General features: G+C 32.0%; 1 protein-coding gene across 1 annotated transcript; it reads right to left on the bottom strand.

Moving 5' to 3' along the window:
- Positions 1 to 8164: 8164 nt before the first annotated feature.
- Positions 8165 to 22684, bottom strand: LOC148271806 (uncharacterized). The gene is made up of 12 exons (XM_088240913.1): positions 22505 to 22684; positions 22351 to 22422; positions 21654 to 21835; positions 19463 to 20577; positions 18656 to 18895; positions 17808 to 18026; positions 17255 to 17368; positions 15966 to 16193; positions 13823 to 14005; positions 11298 to 11459; positions 9814 to 9944; positions 8165 to 8629 (listed from the first exon to the last, which is right to left on the bottom strand). Exons 1-12 carry the CDS (start codon positions 22549 to 22551, stop codon positions 8404 to 8406), a joined length of 2919 nt encoding a protein of 972 aa, XP_088097039.1. The 5' UTR covers positions 22552 to 22684; the 3' UTR covers positions 8165 to 8403.

Raw genomic sequence — 22684 nt, 5'->3', positions numbered from 1 at the left:
GTTTGCTATAAAAAATAATACAATATATTGCTTAGACCCTTAAAAGTTCTACAGAAAACAATCATTAAAATAATACTATATAAACCACCCTTGTTCTCAACTACCGAACTGTTCAGAGAATTTAATATTTTAAGAGTGGAGAATATCTACGGAAAGTGTTGTATGCTCCAGCTGCGTAAGGAGAGCCTCCCATCGGACCGTATTACGGGAAGGTTAAGAACAGGATGCCTACAGATAATTAAAACTACCACGGCCAAACGTCATTATACTTATATGGGACGGAAGCTTTTCAATAATTTACCACAAAATCTACGTCAAGGAATAGATTACAAAAAATTTAAGGATAAATTAAAGAAAAGCATCTTGACATAATTAACATTAACTGTATTTTGAAAATAAAGACGTATGTTTAATATGTGCCTGTGTTTATAAATTTATAAATGTTGGGTTTTTATTTTTAAAAAAATAGTGTTATATTTTCTCAATTTTTAAATTGTTTAATTTTTTATTTATTTTGTTTTGCATTTTTTGTTTCTTTTTTATGTTATTTTGCAAACTTGCTAAACACAAGAGCCAGGCTCTTTTTTGGTAAGTTCAACCTTAAGCGTTCAATTTTTTTTACTGAATGTATTGTTTATTTATGCTAATAAAAGTTTTTTTTTATTCATTTGCAAAATAGTAAGGAGTATCTAATACAAAAAAAGAAAATTAAATTACAATTACTATGGGGACTGTTTTTCTTGACATTTGGATTGCCAACCGCCGCGGCCGGCTAAATGCAATAAATAGCATGATAAATAATAATTTATTTTTTTTAAATAGCAGTTTTGGAATATTTTCCATGTTTACACCGGTGAAATTCAAATATGTGATTGCGCAGCAGGATTATACGTCGCGAAACGTAAATATTTTGACATTTAATATTGGGTGTTCACGAATGTTCCATTGTGATCGCGAATACGATAAACAACCATGGTGAGAAATTGTTATCGCGACGCTTATCAGCACGTTGATAGTTATTTGTGATTGAGCTACTGAATGTTTGATCAATAGTTTAGCTAATTTTAATGTAAGTTTACGAGTAGGTACATTTGGAGTAGGTATTTATTTGTAGGGTTACTAATAAATTTGAAAGTATCGCACCAATCAAGTCACTTTATTGCTCCCTGGTTAGAAGTCGTTTAGAATATATTTCTCCAGTCTGGTCGCCCCATTATCGTGTACATTCTGATTCACTCGAGCGCGTCCAGAAGAAATTTCTAAAATATATTAATTTTAAACTTCATATTCCTGCTGCTTTATTTAATTATAATCAATTGTTGTCTTCAGCAAATCTTTTAAGACTTTCTGATAGAAGAATCCTAACTGACCTAATATTACTTTTTAAGGTGATCAATTCATTAATTGACTGTCCAGATTTGCTGGAGTTGGTGTGTTTCCGTGTACCTGGTCGACATACCCGCCACAGATCTCCTTTTTGTTCTGCAAGTTCTAGAACCAACTATCACATGCACTCGCCTATCCCTAGGCTCCATAGATATGGCAATCAGTATGAGGACAAGGCTGATATATTTGGTTCTGGACTTGATAGTTATAAAACGAGTCTGATTTCTTTTTTTCTCTCGCAATATTATTCTTAAACTTTTCTTTTTATTTAAAAATGTTTTTTCCTTTTTTGTTTTTTCATATTTATGTATTTATTTCGTTATTATTTTTGGTTGCTTTTATGTATTTACCTGCTTGTTACTATTGTTATAGTTATGCAATTTTTATAATTTTTTGTTATGTTTCTATATATGTATTTTTTTTTTTTTTTTCATATTTATGTTCAATATATGTTAAAGGCAATTTCTGTCGTTTATGTAAAATAAATAAATAAATAAAAATAAACTTGAAGAAACACTGGAACACCTAATAGTGTTAATACAATAACAACACAACCGTTCGCAACGTAATTACATACACATCCAAGACAAGATAATTTAAATTTAGTGACAGTTATTTCGCTATTTTCTTATTGGACACGATAAAAAACAACGCGATGGATGGATGAATAGACGTAGCTGGTTATTTTACTAAACTGCCTTTGTTTTCAAGTAATGCTACATACCACACACTATGGCCCGCATGTCTCGGGAATATAATACATACTGCCGAAATAACTATGACATTTTTCATGAGACTCTCCCAATTTTTGCGAATAGTCTCTCAGGAATAAATCTCAGTTAATAAGTATACACGTACAACTTATTTTTCATTGTATTGAAGGATGAAAGCCGAGTGAATGCGGTTGAAATGCGATCTCTTAGACGAATGTGTGGGAAATCAATGTATGACAGGGTTACGAATGATGAAATCAGGCGAGAGTGTAAATCTGAGACAAGTATAATTGATAAGATTAAGAAAGGGTCTCTGAGATGGTTTGCTCACGTATCCAAATAAATAAATATTCTAACAAAAGTACTAAAATGAATTACAAATTGTTAGATTAAAAAAATAAATCTAATGCATATTTGTTGATATAATATTTTGTTGGTTGTTGTCAAGTTAACGCAAACAGGAAACAAGATAAGACTATTATTTCAGTCAATAAATTATAGGAAGTTATTATCTCTTTACACAATGTTATAGAAACATGCAAGATGTTACTAGGATTTTCGTTTCATAACGTAGTACGAATTCAATATGTACTATACAGAGTGTTCTTTAAACCCTGTCACATCCGAAACCACGATGATCAGTATGTTCCAGAAGACATATTGGCACATTAAAATTAATTTTTAGAACGAATAAAATTAACAAAAAAAATATTTAAAAAAACAAATGGTTGCTTATTTCTGCAGGGGAGAAGTGAGGTAGCGCGGTTGACGGTGTATCAGACTCCCCCTCCTCGTTTCTCTCCTGCAGAAGTAAGCAACCATTTGTTTTTTTAGATATTTTATTTTTGAAAATTTTATTTGTTTTAAAAATTTATTTTAATGTGCCAATATGTCTTCTTGCTCATACTGATCATCGTGGTTTCGGATGTGACAGGGTTTAAAGAACATCCTGTATAAGTTACGTATTAATAATTTGCTATGAGACAGACTTATCTAAACTCGATTTACATTTGCGGTTTACATATTTACATTTACGGTTTACGTATTTAAAATTACGGTTTACATATTTACATTTACGGTTTACATATTTACATTTACGGTTTACATATTTACATTTACGGTTTACATATTTACATTTACGGTTTACATTTTAAGTTTCTTGAAGATGTACGAAAAAATAATAAAAACGAACTACTTTGAACGATGTCACTAGTTCATATGAATCAACCAATGATAAGAGAGCTGTGAAAGATATCCGGTTAACTTATCGTCGACGGACCAATCGGCAGAACTGACCGAGAATAAGCGGAAGAGAACCTCTGACGTCACATGCGGAGTAATTTCAGAAAGAAAAAACTTTAAAAAATCATAGCGACGATAATAATAGATATACAATAATAGATATAAACGTATTTGTTTGTAAATTACCTTAAATCAAAACTATTACTCAAAGGGAAAAAGGATAAAAAAGAAAAGAGGAAAGGACAGCTCCCTAGGGGGGTTGAATTCAGTCCTTGTATACAAAAATTTAGACAAACTCACAACATTGTTAAGGTGTTTTTACATTAGAATATTTTATTGTCCCTAGACTGACACCGGAAGCGTGAGACTGTCATGTATCTAATAAATAAGATACGCTGCGATTAATGTGCCAATGCAGTGCCCTATGAGCCACTTTGAGGGCAGAGGGGAAAAATGAAGTACTAGGAATTCGGATTTGTTTCCTTTTATTGCGTTTATTTTTAGTTTATGACACATTTTTCACACGTGGCCCATTCATATTGCATGAATAATATTATTATCTGCATCCTTGCAGTGAGCAGCGGGGGTAGCGGCATAAAAAACGTAAAAAGCACATGGCAGAAAAACATTTCTACGCCATTCCGGTGCGTAGGTACCGTTCAAAAAAGGCGCGGCATTCCATTTTGGAAAAGGCGCGCGGCGATTGGTGCGTAGAATGCGCGGGAATATGCAAACTCGGACGTGTCACGCCAGCGCAATATGGCGGCCGTCGGCGAGTATGGCTCGGTTTGCTTCCGCCCGTGAAGACTAAAGACGCGCGGATGATTTATGCGCCACGCACCGAACGCCCGACAACTCTCCGTGTGTATACGATGTAGATCATAATACCTACATTTATGTTTACTGTGTACAATCCAAGCACGATTCGGGTATATTTAGAAGAGCGTAATTTTTGACGCGGTGTCAACAGTCAACAGTAAAAAGGCCTTGAAATTAACACGCCTAATGGCCGAAACAAAATGGCTTTTTTTTATTTTTCAATATTTACCATAGAATTAAGAATAGTCCAGAAGGAGCGTAGAATCATATTTGAATACATCGGACTGTATCCAATCATTCTCCCACTATGCCTCACTTTCGCCGCGCGCATTCGTGATGCCGCCGCGTAATGTTGCACGATAGGAAAAAATATAATTATAAAACAAATGTAAGGTTAAAAAAAAGCAATCTGTTGATTTCTCTAAAATTTTATTGCGCACGCGGAAATATTGATTGACACAATAGAGTAGATAAGTAAAGGGTCATTTAATAAGAGTAATTGAATTAATGAACTTTGAACTTAACGTATAAAACAAATTTTATTTGACATAAAACGGATATTTTTATATCATGTTCAATAATATTTAAAGTTTTAAAGATAATGTCGGTCAAATGTCCATGATGGAGTTGTTTAATCCGAGATCCAATTTTCATTAGTTCTCTCATTAGATGAGCAAAGTAGGGTAAAAAAAATTATTACCCTGGCAACACTAAAGAAATTTCCATTTTGTTTCTTCGACAATCTGACAGATGGAAAAATAATTCAATTTTTAAGTAATGTATTTGTTACATACACATTCATTCGCTAATTACACATGAAATGTGATTGCATCCTGTTTCTTTAGGATCCTAGCAGTATTTCTACACTTTAAAAGGACACAACACGGCATAGTTGAATTCAAATCAGGAGTTGCTTACTGAGCGACGTCGACAAAGAAACTAATGGGTCGAAACGTAAACCTACTCATTTATGAGTAGTTTACTAGCCTTCTGTTTGATGTGCGTATGCGGTTTCTGGACTATTCTTAATTCTATGATGTTTACATGAATAATTTTTGTACGGTTATACAACTACAAGTATAGATATATTATAATTATTACTCTGGATAACTTCTATAGCGTCATTTTCGTGAAAATCACCTAAAGGGAGCTGTACAATAAACATCCCAACACTTCTTGCAGCTAGAGAGCGGATAGATGGTTGGGATTTATTTATTTATGCCCTGTGTTGAGTTGGGATACAACATAATGGAAAGTGGAATCATGCATATTATGTACTAAAGAATACTGAAAATAAAAATTCACAAACATAAATTTTAACAAACATCTAGACAACACGCTTAATAGTATATAAATCCTGCAATGGTCTCTTCTCATAGACAAAATCCAAACTTGTACACTTCTCCCGAAAATGGCGTTCGTTTTAGCGAACTTAATATATTCATCCGGGACATCGAAAAATGTAAATGGCCCCAATGCCACAAAAGAGATTTTTTTCTGAGCGAAAGTCGTATTATTCATGTATTCGTATTAATTTAGATAGTTGTACAAAATATAAATTTAAACAACTATACAGAGAGATCTTATCCACGGGAATAACTACATTTTCAGAGATGACAGTTTGCAGGAGATTGTTGGAACAGGGAATCGATACAAGGAGTCCTGTAAAAAAACCTCTACTCATGGAGAAAATTAAGGTTTCCCTTGATTTTGCCAGAGTGCAACAAAACTTGACATCGGATGACTGGAAACAGGTGATATTCAATAATATATTAAAAATCGCCAGGTATAGACTCAATAAGAATTCGGGATTTAAAATATGTAAAGGAAAATATCAGCCACTTGCTTTGTAAAATAATAAATCTGTGTCTAGAAAAGGGGATTTATCCTGATTGTCTAAAAATATCTATAATAAGGCCTATTTACAAAGGAAACTCTCACTTGGAATACTGTAACTATAGACCTATCTCTATATTGACTTGTATAAATAAAATATTTGAAACATTCTTGGTTCAGAACATAACAAAATATCTTGATAAGAATTCAATAATAAATTGTAAACAGTATGGGTTTCAAAAAAGAAAAAACACAACACAGTTATTGTCTGACTTTGCAAACAATATAAACCAAGCCTTAAATAACAAAAAACACGTGATTGTTATATTCGTCGATTATGCTAAAGCCTTCGACACCTTAGATCACTCTCGCCTTGTAGAATGTTTGGACGATGCTGGGATCAGAGGAAAGTATAAAGAACTACTCGCTAACTATCTCAAAAATCGAAATATAATTGTGAAAATACAAGACATATTCAGCAAAAAAGTACAAGTAAAAACAGGAGTAGCCCAGGGGTCAGTAATTGGTCCCCTAGAATACCTGATATACTGTAACTCTATGGCAAATGTCATACAACACTCACTGTGCTATCAGTTTGCAGATGATACGGCAATTGTTGCTATTGGAGACTCACAAATAGACGCGCAGCAAAAACTGCAATCGGATTTTAATCAAGTTTTAAGATGGTCACATGATTATAGCCTAACAATAAATATAAAAAAAACGAAAGCGTTACACATTACGTCCCCATATAATAGACCAAAAGAAGATTTGTTAATATATGCACACACTCACGAATGCTTGCATATCAATCTGCAAGACTGCAAATGCACAAAAATAGATCACGTATCAAATTATAAGTATTTAGGTATTATTATAGATTCCACTTTTAATTGGGAAGAACAGATCAAAACAGTTTGCAATAAGCTAAGAGTTTGCCTACTTAACATGTACCATTTAAAACCATACATACCATACCCAGTGTTGAGACTAGTTTACTTGGGGCTAGTTGACCCAATTATTCAATATGGATTAAGAATATGGGGATTAAGTTTTAAATCTTATACGGATAGAGTCTTGAACTTACAGGTACAAATTTTAAAAATTATCGTACCTTTAAAAATAAAGAATGAGGCAAAAGACAACAATAAAATATTATTTGATTTTGTTAACGTTTTGCCAATTAACAAACAGTGTCAATATAAGATAATGACAGATCACTTCCTCGATTGCAGTTTCAAATCCAAAATAAACCACCAGATCATGACCCGACAAGTATCGGCACAGCAGCTGATGGTACCACGACAGAAAAACTACTATGGTGACAGAACAATGGGTAGTGTAGTACCAAAACTGTACAATTTAATACCAGCCAAAAATCGCGAAGAAAAAAACCTAATTTCATTTAAAAAAATAGTCAAAAAATTATTAAACAGCAAGTGAAACTTAAGTGTATAAATATATCTTATTCTTTAATTATTATTAAACTATGTACTTACTTATAAATTAAAAAAAAAAAATGTAATGTAACCCGCAGACAAGTTTCGGCTTTGCGGGAACAAAAATACAATTTTGTATGTTATTTACTTGTTATAATGAATAAAACTTAATAAAAAAAAATAAAAAAAAGATAAAATGAACCGCAAAGCATTCACCATATGATATGAGGATGCATGACAGCTTACGGTTTAGGTCGAATAAAAATAATTCAAAGCATCATAAATGCCATTCAATAACAGTATAGGAAAATTATGTGTTACCCACAAATTAATACTTAATGCAAATCCCATATTTTAAAATGATTCTGCGCCTTGCCATCGAGCTAGTTCTGCGAGAAGTACTTTATTTTTCACTAAATTTTTTGTAACTTGACATAATGCAGAATATTCAAACAGCGAACATCTTTATCACTATTATATGTGTAAAAACATATGGATGTTTCATTTCAGTTTTTCAGTTTCAGTGCTGCAGAGCAGCGTTTATTTTATAATTAAAAAATACATAAAAGAATTTGTTACCCACTAAGTCTAAAGACTTTTCGGTAGGAAACATTTATTTAATTTTTTTTTTTTTTATGACAGGTTTAAATTACATTTATTTTATTTGTATTTTACAGATTTATTTATAAACAGGCACTATAAAGTATCAAGAAGATATTTCTTCAGTTCTTTTTTTTTAATTTGAAGATTTTTCATGTTGATGATGGTTTGTGGGAGATCATTAAACAATCTTGGAACAACGCAATTTAATGTTCGCTCTCCGAAGTAATTTGTAATTCGGGGAACAGACAGGGAGCCAATCAATTGAATCACATAAATTTTATAACAATAGGAATTTATTAGTTTATACCGTAATTTTATGATTTAAACATTATAAAAACATGATTTTCAAATACATAGTCAACTTACTAACTAAGAATAGGTAAAATACGCAAAGTGATGTGGTTTAGCAGAAAATCTGTACGGGAATTTCTGTAAAAAAAATAAAGAAAAAGACTTACCGGGATTTTACTCGTCTTCAGAAACTCGAGTAGAGCTTCTAATGATCCTAAGGTGGAAGCCTGGACGTAGACTCCTCGATCTGACAGTTTGATACTTGACAGGGCTGACTTCAAATCCTTGGCAACTTCCTCTCTGTTGATAAATAATTCATCTCAATTATTAAATAATAATATAATATAAATATTGTAGGTGGAAACCAAGATTATAGTGGAGACAATGGGCAAACAAAAGAAGTGTTGGCCACAAAAAAGATGGGTTGATGACATTGCCTCGATAGCCTGTTAAACATGGATGATAAAAGCGGGTGATAGGAAGGAATGGAAACGTTTGGAAAAGGCCTTTATCCAGCAGCGGAGAGAACAAGGTTGAAGAAGAAAGAAAGAAAATACAAATATTGTAAGCCCCCAGAAACAACCCATCGTGACTGGTGTATATAAGTAAAGCAAATGGAATAATAATTTGTTTATTAAAAAAGAAGTTTAGTCATTTTTGGATGGATTTACATTCCAATTATATTAGGTGCTATTGTATGAATAAAAAAGAGAGTTTTTTGGTTTTGACCGCCATTCTGACAATGTCAGTTTCTAAGAATCTTGGTTGCTAGTAAACATAAAAAGTTTTAAAAATGCATTATTTCTGAACCAGGTTGTGGTCCCGTGCTAGTATTACGGACTCACGGACAAAAGGTCCTACCACAACTTAATTTCCATTTTTCCAGCACAAGTTATTTAAGATTTTTAGGAAATGGTCTGAAAATTTAAATATTTGAGTAAATAATAAAAAATATTTCTTTTAAAAAAAAAAAATCATATTCTTGTAAATGGGGGTCAGTGCAAAACAGGCTCCCGACGTTACTGCGACCAGAATAGATCTATTGTGACGGGTCATTAAAGAGCCTGGCTGCCGAGTGGAGGGGAGTGTTCTCATATTGCTAAATCTCCTCCTCCAAGCCCAAGTACTTTAAGTATCAGACCATTAGGCAGGGGCTGAGTGCTCTAATATCCTCGGATTTAACCAGTGGTTTTACGGCTACTTTTGTGATATAAAGCAGCAAATTAGCATAGAATGACTAAAACCTGTGAATGATAATCCTGAAGAGTTTTATAAAATTACAAATAAATAAAATAAAACTGTGTATAGGTGTTTCATCACCTGCCCTGCAGAACCTTAATATAGAAGTTCAAGAAAGGCTCATTTTGACAAGGTGTTTATTTAATCTGCAGTGCCTTGTGAGGGCTCTAGAGATAACCCTTACTTGATTTAGGATGCTTATTTACATAATGAAAAGTTTTGACTAAAATATTTTCAAAACGTACCTTAAAATTTCAACCTCATCAGTTTTATGTGCGACTAGAAGATTAAGCCCAGCAACAGCCTTCTCTAGATCCTTAGCAGCGATCTTCACACCCTGGGCAGCTGTTATCTCTTTATATTCAATATATGCATTCTAAAATGAAAGACAACAATTAAAACAATATTATCAACATTATTGTGCACATTCACTAATTTATTTTGCAGGGTGGTGTTCATAAAATATTAGGCCATACAAAATTAGAATTACTTTGCTTAGCAGCTCATGTTGCAAGTAGACAACTGACCATCTGAAAGAATCCTTTATAACAAAGCAAGGAGACGGCGATGTGTCAGGAGATCTAAGCAGAAGTAGTTAAATTGTATGGTAAAGAACACTACGCTCTTCTGCATAAGGAACATGAGAGAGAGAGCCGGACCCTCGATGGATTGTTCATAGAAGATATGATGAAATAATAAATTGTAGATTTAGAATTCGTACAAAACAAAAGATAAATTTGCAACAATAGTTTTTTAATGATAAAATTAACAAATTCGGTGTGTAAATATTACTAAGATATTTTTAATAAAATATTTTTTATGATTACATAGTGCAGAATTTCCATTGCCAAAGTCTATATAACACACCGTAACTACACATCAAATTTATGTGCTGTGTAAAATGACAATTCCTCAAAAGTGTATGCGAATTTTTAATACAATTGAAGACATGAGTCTTCAAAAAAACAAAAAGCAGATATATCTGGGATTAAAGTTTTGAACACCAGTACAATGGTTGATAAAATAACACCTTCATTCGCTCTCAAAATTGTTTTTGTGATACTTTTTGATGGCGTAGTTGGCTTTATGTGAAAAGGCTGTACATAAAACCTTTAATTATGCAAAAAAAAATGCAGCAACATGACCCCTTCATCCACTCATGTCTTCAAGTGTTTATTGGTTAAATATATGGCCTAAGCCGATTATAACACTTGTATAAAGAAACTATGTACAAGAAATTGAACAAAAATTACATAAAACCATATGGCAGACAAAGTGCAATGAAATATGGTGTACAGTATATTTTAGAAAACGATTAACATACAATACTTTGAGTTAAGCCATGCCAATCCTTCTTCATCACATACTGTGTAAATGGCGAAGAGATCTACGAAAAGCGGAAAGATCCAACCCGAAAAATTCCGAGTTGTGTGATGAATCGACTAATTACACATTCTGGACATTGAGGCATAAAAACAAAAGTTGGTCATAGAAGATTGTTTACATAGCAGATTTTGACTTTTGCACATTGGCGATTTCTTCCAACAAAGCAATAAAATAAATGGTGTTATTATAATCTTTGAACCTAATAAATTAATAATTCAGTTAGAAATCAAAACATTTTTATATGGGTTTAAAAAGCACATTCTAAAGAGAAAACAACCTTAATTTTAAAATTCACTAATTAAGATTAAAAAATACAGAACAGATTTTATTTTGTTTTGCTTACCTTAACCCTAAGTTCCTTCATTGGTTGTGGCATCAGGAGAGATCTAATTTGAGTGACTATGGGTCCGTCTGTACCCGCTAAAACTATGGTGTCTCCTTCCCTCAACATTCCATTAATCAAGATGGCATCAATGGTTGTTCCGAGGCCAGGAATTGCTTTAACCTAAAATTAAAAATGTCAACTAAATAAGCATACATATTTCATCATCATCATTCCCCTTTCCGAACCTAATGGTGCATAGGGCACTGCAGTGGTAAACCAATCGCAGCGTATCTTGATCATTGTTACATGAAGGTAAGATGATCAGTCTTATGCTTCAGGTGTCAGTCCAGGGTCACAATTATAAATGTTATTTTCATTGGTACATATCGAGATGGTTTAAAGTAAAATTGATATTTTTGTATAAAAATGTGTATATTTGTATGAAAAATTTAAGCATCTTCATCGTAAAACTGTAATTGAACATGTTTAGAAAAAACTAATTGTATAAATATTTTTTATTTCACAATAAAACTTTATTGTATTTTGTAGATAAAATTGGAGATAAATGTCAACTTCCTATCGTACTATGGGCGGGTACTATGAAAAATTCTAGTGTAAAAGCACATTATAAAATGAATATTTCATGTCAACCATGCTGGGAATTGAACCTGAGACCTCTTTTACATATTTATTGAAGTTATATTAATTATCACAGAGTGAAAAAGAGACAAAATTAGAGGAAAGTAAAAGAAAAAGAAAATAAATAAATAATATTTGTGTTCTTATGGTTTGGCCATATATTTATCAACAAACACTGCTCCAAGGTTTTGATGCTATTTCACATGCGGGATGGAATTCTTTATTCCACTTGTACATGAGAAATATACATTATGATAAATTAATACAAACTACCCATATTTTAAATACTAAAATATGTTATTAGAATTATTTCAATCACATTTAATCATTATTATGTATCTTTTTTGGGTGATACCGTGTATGTTGGATTTGATCCGACGTTTCGGCTACCATTGCAGGAGCCATCTTCAGGGAAAACTGTGTGAAGATGGCTCCTGCAATGGTAGCCGAAACGTCGGATCAAATCCAACATACACGGTATCACCCAAAAAAGATACATAATATTGATAACAGTGACCGTGAAAACCTTCGCACACATTTAATCATGTTTGCGATCATTCTATTTTACTAAGCACAATATTCAGTCAGTCAGTTATAATTAGTCCTAAAAACGGGTTGGCCAATTTGACAGTAGACATACCCAAATAATTTATCCAATATTTATTTATTTGGGAAAAAAACAACAGGTTTTACATATATTGCATACAGAAAATAAGAATATGAAGAAACTAAAATTGTGAAAACAGTAAATATAAATTTTCCACGGTGATGTAAGTTATTGATTAATTACATTATAAATATCAAAATAAAAGCAATTTGAAAATTGAGAAATGTTAGGCACTTAGAAGTATACATATATGTATTGTAAGAAAAATAAAGTAAATTAAATCAAGATAAATTTAAAGAATAAGAAAAAAAATACAGTTAAATACAGGGTGTTCTTAAAACCCTGCCACATCCGAAACCACGATAATCAGTATGAGCATATCGGCACATTAAAATACATTTTTAGAACGAATAAAAATTAAAAAAATAAAATATTTAAAAAAAACAAATGGTTGCTAACTTCTGCAGGGGAGAAATGAGGGGGGAGGGGGAGTCTGACACACCGTTAACCGCGCGGCCGCGCCCCCCTCGCTTCTCCCCTGCAGAAGTAAGCAACCATTTGTTCTTATTAATATTTTATTTTTACAAATTTTCTTCATTCTAAATAAAAAAAATTTTATATGCTATTATGTCTTCTTGCTCATACTGATCATCGTGGTTTCGGATGTGACAGGGATTAAAGAACACCCTATATATCAAACCAATGTAGAAGGTACAAAACAGAATGATGTAGTTCAAACATAATTTTAAACTAAATTTATTATTACAACATGTAATATAAAGTTTTGGACATGTAGACTGAATGGACAGCGAAAGAACGGCTAAAAGAATTTACGATGTGAATATTGATAGATGCAGAAAACGAGGAAGACTGAGAGAGACATGGCACGACTAAGTCCATAAAATACTTGAAGATAGACATGTAAAAAGCCAGAATGATCGGCATGCATGCATGAGATGTACGAATGTAGAGAAACCGAGGTCCTTATGCAAAGACAGAGTGATAGGGCATTCTATTCTCTCTGCCTGCACTTATGGGGAAACGGCGTTATGGTTTGTTTAATATATGTGATTATTCAAATAAATTATATTCACACAATATTTATAAATAGTAAGTAATTAAAATAAACAATTGTGTTCTTATGATTTACTCATACATATTTTAATTTTAGAACCATTTTCATCTGGTTATAAATAACCACGGTAGAAAGTAGGATGGGTCTGCAACCACGCTGTTAAATGAGATGTAAGATAGAGATGTCCAGGAGAATAAACAAGTTAATAAATAAGAGATATACCTCAAGAACAGTGGCCTGAAGAGTTTGCGAGAATAGAAGACGTTTGTGCAGTAAATTCTCACAAGACTGAATAATCAGTGCTAGAAGATTTCCCATTCCTTCACCAGTGACAGCGGAAGTTGGCACCAGGGAGACATAGGTTTTTATGTCAGGACTTTCATAGTACAGAGCAGCGTTCAAACCCTGAAACAAACCAATAAAAATATTAGTATTTTAAAAAATATACATTTGTCATTTTAGTCACATATTTTGAAAGTATGATTTAAAAAAATACATATTTATGTTCTTAAATCTACACTGAAATTTGGTACATGATCAAACGGCCTCCGTGGTGTAATGGTTAAGACGCTTGACTCATGCACAGAATGTTCCGGGTTTGATTCCCGGAAAGAACACCTAGGTAAAGCCTGGGTGTTCTCTGCTGTAATTGGGTCTCCACTGGTCTCCACTGTTATTGGGTCTCCTGGCCTGTTGTGGTGCAAAAAAAAAGTTTTCTACACCCGGACATCAGTAAACAGAACTGAAAAAAACTGATAGGAACATAATATAGGTTCAATTGTGAGTTGTATGACTTGCTTACTTCTTTCCGTTGGAAAACAGATAACCAAATATGATTTATGAACATTCCGAATTTCCAACGTCAAATAACAATACCATATTAAGGGCAATTAAGATTTTATTTTTAAAAAATTTGTTTAAAATGTGTAATACGTAGTTTCACAGTACAATCAAATGTTTTTATCAAGTCCAGTAAAATATTCTTAAAATTAGATTTTTGCCTTGCACTAAAATTCCTAATTGTTGCTTTACTCTTTATTTGTGCTTTATTAAGTTATTCCATAACACCTAAAAATTAATATAAACATCAGATTTAATTTAAAAAATATTGAGAATGTATTTTTAAAACTGATACAAGGCTTTTTATTTCTTCGGGTAGGTGATTGTACAATAGGTTTGAGACACTGTTTATCTCCTCATTGGAAATCTTATATTTTTTATCTATAGTTTCATATGTATATTTTAGTAAAATTTTATGTCCATTTCTTTTTTGTTTTACTGTGAGAATGCAATTTTATTTTTGAATATGTAGAATATGAATTATTGTTATGTAGTTACCAATAGATGTCGCCGGTGCATGCACAATACGTGTATCAGGAATCTTAATCACACCAACAAATGCATTAATCGTAATCGCATCCGCATAAAAAGTGTTCCAACGACCAACCTGCTCGGTTTGTTAAGAAGATCTTCGTGACATTAGATGTGAAAATATTGTTTTTAACTTTGACAATGCCTGACATTTGTCTATAATAAATTGTTCACATTGAACATTGTTTTTAATGATGGCACATTATTTTGTTTTGTTAGGATTTGAAACTCTATATAAGGACACCATGTTTCCTCTATTCCTTAAACTAAGTTTTTTAAAGAGGAAATTATAGGGTCTATTAGTCAGAGAAGCAACCATTTTAGTTATCCGTCTCTGGACTTTTTGCACCAACTCTACATCCGTTTTGAAACAGAAGATATTTTTTGTGTTATCATTATTTTTTAAATACATATGTTGGCAAACGATTTAATGGTCAAAATGTCGAAAATGGTTTAATCTTGCTAAGCTTGTGGTAGCCAAAACTTGAGAAAATTATAACACAATTTTATTTGGCAACGACTCTACAAGCTTTAAATGAAACGTATACATACTTGTCATTAATTTTGAAGATGTTTTTAAATTGACTTAAATTTATTTTCTTATTAAAAGATTCTTTAAAGATTATTCTCATCGTTTCTTTGAATCCCTTAAAATATGTATGTGTATATTTATGTTTTTCCTTTTAAAAAAATGTTATTATTATTTTATTTTATTTTTACATCTGAGCATGTTTTTCATTCTTTATTTTAATTCTTAACTGTTAATTACTTTTACAAATTTTCTTCATCTTTTTACTTTAATTTTAATTTTTAAATAACTTCTATTTAAGTTTTTTTCCTTCTCTTTTTTGTACTTTAATTAATAACCTTACATATAATTACTTTATAATATGGAAACTTCACTGGTTCATTAGAGTTAAGTCTAACTGTGTAAAATATAAAACTATGTAACTGTACTGTATGTTTCCTAAATAAAAGAAAATAAAAAAAATACCTGTTCCGCAAATTGCAAGATAACTTCCTTAGTTCTGGTTTCAAACTCATTCTGTGTATTTGTGTGCTGGGACTTGATGATGTCTTTCACATCTTTCCTTTGCGCGCTTTGCCAGTCGTACAGCCTATCAATCTTATTCAATGCAACTATAAATGGTGTTTTCTTGGCTTTTAATAGATTCAGTGATTCTATAGTCTGGGGTTCAAGTCCATGCATAATATCCACAACCTGAAACAAATCATATTTTAAAATTTCATGATTACTGGTTCATTATGTTTGATTTATTTATTCAACTATTGTTCACCATGCATTGATTTGATCTAATATTATGGTTGCATACTTGTTGACACATTTTTTATTTATAAGCATAGCCCAGAGGGCTTTTAGAAAAGAAAATGGGTAATACCCACAGTAAATGTACAAATCAGGACAGGGATACAATAAACCATAATAATTATGTATCGTTCAATACTGTGTATGAGCAAAAAAAAAAACAACTTTTTTTTTGGCATTTCCAATTGAATGGAACAAGCCACATTGATTGGTATATTTGAATCTTGAAATGGACCAATAGACTGCTTGCATTTGCACATTAAATTTAGTACCGCGAATAAATCCTCCCTACCAAGAAAGCAAAGCAATACCGCTTATATCCCTAAATCCAATACAGGAGATTAGATATACTCGATTTGTGTAAAGGCAATACTGCAAATACGCCATACTTAACTGCCAGTTTAACTTCCACAATTAACTTTGTATAGAAGCATATGATAGTTAAAATAGATTTTCTAATATAAATCAACAACACAAAATTAACTGCATTAAATTAGTTTATTTTTTACTAAATCACAAGGTTTTCCCTCCTAAATATTTTGACAAATGGGTCATCCGCGATATTGAAATTACATAGGCGATATAATGTAATAAACAATTATTTTTTAGTACAGTGAAAAACAATTTAAAAGTACAAAAATAATAAGTAACCAAAAATAATTATGATTGAATGTTTAGTGCCGATAACAAAATCATTGTAATACAACAAAAAATAATATTTATTAGTCAAAACAGCTTACAAAGTACATGATTTTGATTTTCAATGTTATTCCAAATTTGTGGATTTAAGCATCACTCATCTTTTATTTGTTTAATAAATAACAAGGAACTTCCACCAAGAATTTCCACTAACAAACTTGAACTAATAGTTATTTTTTATTTTTTTTAATGTGAACAGCACAGTTTTCAAATGAATAAATACAAAATTTAAAAAATATCTTGAGAATACTACTCACCAAAATAGCAATATCACACAAGGATGAACCTCTGCTTCTAAGATTACTGAAGGACTCGTGACCAGGTGTATCGATGATCAGAAGACCAGGAATTTTAAATTCTATTTGATTAACCTGCAACCATAAAAACGTGAAAACGTTACAGAATATATTTTAACAATAATCAATATAGACGTTTCGTAATCAATATAGACAATATAGCGCACTCGGCGGGCATGACGTCAAAACAAAGTGACGCTAACTGTGAGCCAATTTGTATGTGCTCATTTTTAAGCCTGAAAATTATGAATGAAAATGAAAGAATTGTTTTTTATGCATTGATAGTTATATCATTAGAACTGTAAAAATCTACTATAAATATTAAATACATTTTCAATGTTATTCCTAATCGGTAAAAATACCCGATTATATGAGTAGTAAATCAAACAGAGATGAAAATTTAACATAAAATTGCACATATAAATATTATGGTTTTTTTTGAGCTTGTTTCACTAATGAACTAGACAAAATTAACATACATAGGTACATTAAATTTATTGAAAATAACACTCACCCCTTTAACATGCCTAGTTTGATCTTTAATATTTTCAATGGGGACATTGGTGGCACCAATTTGCTGCGTAATTCCGCCTGCTTCTCCATCCTGAACGTTTGTTTTCCTTAATTTGTCCAGGATCTTAGTTTTCCCGGTATCCACATGACCCAGGACACACACAATAGCCGCCCTCATCACCGTGGAACACCTGTTGGCTTCGTTCTCTTCTTGACGTTTCTGAAATCATAAATTAGGACTATTTAGCATTACCTAAGACAACGTTGTGCTTATATAGCTGAAAAATATTTATCCTTATATCATAAATCGCTTAATTTTTACCTAATTATTTATTATCCAAAAATGAATGGGAAAAACGACACATGTAACGTTACCCGCGCCATAATAGGCAAGGTTTGTTAGAAGCACACTCGGCGGGGAAGATGGATAACGTCAATGCGACGCCAATGGCAAGCTGTTTTATATGTGCTCATTTATATAAATTGCTATTCTTAGGTAAAAAAAATCCTGAATAAGGAAATCAAGTGGAGACAACCCCGCCTCGTAGTGTACTGGTTGGCAGGGTGGACATGAAATATTGGTTTTCAAGGTTGTTTTAAAATGCAATGTTTCATTGTTCTTAAACTGGCACTTGAAGCGTAAGATTGATTCTCTTACCTCCCATGTATCAAATTGATCTAGATAGGCGGCAATTGGAATACCAATTCAGTGTACAGCATCACTGGGTACGGATTAGATGATGATGGTACAAAAATATTGTTACATATGTACAATGGAATTCCATTAAGAATTGTCAATAAAAATTTTAAAACGGATTTAAAAAGTCAGGACACAAATAAAATAAATACCTTCATTCTTTGTTTTGCCTTTTCCCATTGTTTTGCTTGTTCCGATTCTTCTTCCGATTCCTCTTCAGAGCTTTCATCTTCATTGTCTGATCCACTGGAATTGCTACCAGCTTTCTGAGTGGCATCTGTAGCGCCAACTTTAACATCACCTTCTTCATTGTCGGAAGAAGATGATTCTGCATCCCAAGAGTCTTTAATCTGTTCATCTTTTTTAGTTTCGCTCTCTTTACCGAGCTCAGTCTGAAAATAGTTAATGCGAAATTATTTTAAAGAAAATTAATTACATCAGTAAAATAAATTCATATGCTTAAAATTAGTTTAAAAATTCATTTATATCTAGAGTTATAATGTAAACTAACTTAAGAAATAAATGACAATTTTTATTTATGATTACATCTGGGACCGTATTTTAAAGATTGTTATTATAACATCCCCGGCCTTTACTGTGGCAATAGCCCAAACAAAGCTTCAAAGAAGTATTTAAGGAATCAATATCACTAATACTACTAACTTCATAGATTTCAAGTCACTCATAAACATGCATTTGTGATTCTACGTTAATTTACTTTTAAATGACTCAAGAATCCATATCATACAATTTATCAATTATGAATTCATCATGATTGTGTATAATCATTAAATCAAAATTAATGTGCCGACCATATACTCCTTTTCCAATTTGTGATTAAAATTTCCTAAATGTCTTACATTTGACAATCTACGTGATCTAATAAATGTGGACGAAATAGTGAAACTAATCAGAGGATCAGATTTAAAAAATTACAGTTAGAAAAAATCAAAGCATACCTTTGAGTCTACAATTTTTACATTTACTTGGTTAGGGTCTTGTGAAGCACTTTGCTCTTCTGACGTTTGCTTTTTAAGTTTGTTAGGTTTAACTCTAGTTCCCAGCCTTGGTTTCCTCTCCGGTAGTTCTACACCTATCTCCCCACCTTGCTCCTTAAGGGATTCAATCATAGCTAATGCTCTGGCCTTATCAGCCTTTTGCTTCGGTGTCAAGAACTTTCCTTCAGCCTTCAACTTATCTTTACGTTCTTTTTCTTTTTTCTTCTTTCTATCTTTCTTTTCCTTTTCAAGTCGAATCAGCTCGAGACGCTGATCTTCTCTCTCATCTTCTTGTCTGATACGTTCTTCTTCTTCACGCTTTAGTCTTTCTTCTTCTTCCTTTAATTGTTTTAAAGCTTCCTGCATTGCAGCTATGGCTTTTTTGGCAGGTTTCTTACCTTTTTCTTCAGGTTCCTTTTTTTCACCTTTCTTTTTTTTCTTTTTCTTATCAACGATTTCGTCTTCCCCTTCAGCCTCGATCGGTTGTTCAGTCTGCGCAGCTTCAGGTTTTTCCTGTTCTGTCTCTACAGGAGTAGGAGTGGCTTCATTTTTTGTTTCTGATTCCTGCTTTTTAGCAGCTTGTTTTTTTTGTTTCTCCCTATCCTTTTTTTCTTTTTTTTTCTGAGCTGCTGATTTAACAGTCGATGTCTCATCCTGATTATCATTATCTTCATCTTTGTCTTTTTCAGATGCCTCAATTTCCTTGACATTTTTTTCTTCTTTACCGGGTTCCTTGGATGTTTCTGATGGGTTTTCTGTAGTCAGTGGAGGCTTTTTACAGCTATATTCCATTTCAAGTTCAGCTAAAACTTTATCAATGTCGTCATCTGAATCATCTTTTTTCTTTTTTGACTTTTTGGTTTTTTTCCCACCTTGTTCTTTGGGCGGAGGTGGTGCTTTCTTCTGTACGATTTTAGGCTGTTCGTCTTCCGATTCACTTTGTTCTTCTGAACTAACTTCAGATTGTTCTGATTCTTCCATCTGGAGAAGAGCAAACCCGCCTTTTTTGGCAGGTGGTTTGCTTTTGGTAGGTTTCTCATTTTCAGATTCAGAATCACTATCAGATGAAGATTCATCTAAAAATAACAAACATAATAAATGGAATCATATTAAACATAAAAATTGTACATGCATAAAATGGCAATAGAGTAAATAAAAAAATGCAAAAAACAATAACTTTAAAATAATTAGTGAAGTCACAATAAATTATTGATTGATTACTAAAATTATTAATAGGCGGGAACCAAAATATATTGGATTCACATATATATATATTTTTTTTTAACTTTTGAAATGGCGACACCCATGCTAGCAATAAGGAACATAATATGTTCTTCATTGCTAGCATGGCTATACTAGGTATACTGGCAAAAAACATTAACTCTCAAATCCCTGTTTTGAGAATTTAAGTTAAGAACATTTAAGTTTTGTTCCAATTTTACTCTTTTATATCTTATTTAAATATAGTAAGAAGTTAATTACTCTTTAAGAACATCTTTTTAATTTTTCCGTTTCTTAATTTTATATTAAGTTGTTTAAAGCTTTTAGCCTGAATAAAATACCCGATATACGACTTAACCTTAAATTTATTTTAAAAACTATAGATATATGAAATTTAATACACCTTAGTGTATTTTGCCAGTTTGTAGAGCGTTAAAACTTTACAAAACTGCATCATTAAGTCAAATCCACATATTTTCGAGTTAACGTTTTTTGCCAGTATACCCACAATATTATGACACAATATGATGTTTCCCTGTAAATATAGAGCAAGCATAAATGTACATAGAAAGTGCTGTAATGTGTAATATAATTATTTTAAATTATTTTCATAGAAAAAAAACCGTTTTATTGATCAACAGTGCATGAACAATATTTACATAGGAATATTATTTTTTTCTATAAAACACAAATATTTGCTTCCTTATAATTTACCCAAACAGCTCAATTTTGGGGCCATTTTCAACGAGTTGTAAATAACTCGCTATTAGAAAATCGGAATGAAGTTGTGGTAGAGAGAGGTTCTAACTTTTGACCTTAGATCCGTGAGTCCGCAACACTAGCCACGGGACTACAACCCGGTTCGAATATGTGTATTTAAAATGTATCCTGAGCATTTCCAGACACATAAGTGTATTAATAATATTCTTACCATTACTAACAACTTTTTTTTTCAAATTTTTCTTAGTAGTTATCTCAAGTTTTTTAATATCTTTCGTAACACTAGCAACTTTGTCACTCTCACTTCCTTTTTTCTTCTTTTTATCTAACTTTTTGCTGCCAGCATTTTCATCTTCATCACTTGATACCGCTTGTGACTCTTCAGTTTTAGATCTAAAATTGTTCCAATACAAGTTAAGTGATGAAAAAATACAGTAAAATATGTGATTCATTCAAAATTATAGATAGTTGAGCATTTAGAAAGCAAAACATTGCGGAGGCGTGTTCAAAGTTTGCAATACATATTGACTAAAGTCATATTTGCGTGCAACTGAGAAAATTGGACCATAATACTTAATAGTCATTGTTAAATGCCAAGAGACAAAAATCAGTAGCTGGTATGAATACAAACCAGTAACGAAAAACTAAAAATAGTGAATCAATAAATCAGAAGAAATATTGGGACATAAGTACACAAAGAACAGCTGTAAAGACACAAATACTGTATCTAATTTGCTCAAATAACCTTGGCACTGAAATCAATATCAAATTAATGTTGGCAGACAGAAAACAAAATCATTTCTGCTAGATACAGTAAATAAATTATATTCCAAAAGATACACAACCCTTAAACTATATACACCACATATTTAGCATAACCTACAATATAAATATTTATAGAAACATACTTTTGCTTGGATTTTGATTTGGACACAGATTCTTTCACATTACTCGCGACTTCTAATTCAGCGTCACTGTCCCTAAAATAAATAATTATCATTTATACTGACTGATGACATCGTTTAGAAGTTTTGGGTTACATATTGTACAATATCTGTTTACCCGTCGTCGTCCTTCGACCCCTTTTTAACTTTTTTCGGTTTTCCCATTATAAAATATAAATATTAGTCACTCTTATGTTTATATTAATATAATCACTGGTTGATTTATATGTAGAATTCTTCTAAACCTTCGTGTCATAACCAAGCACACTTGCCGGATTTCAATTTCTTGGTGACTTCT

The sequence above is a fragment of the Micrasema longulum genome, unplaced genomic scaffold (genome assembly GCF_059751315.1).
Source record: "Micrasema longulum isolate JH-2025_06_02 unplaced genomic scaffold, ASM5975131v1 h1tg002637l, whole genome shotgun sequence".
NCBI lineage: Eukaryota > Metazoa > Arthropoda > Insecta > Trichoptera > Brachycentridae > Micrasema > Micrasema longulum.
Note: the sequence above shows the minus strand (reverse complement) of the source record. Positions and strands in the feature narration are given on the sequence as shown.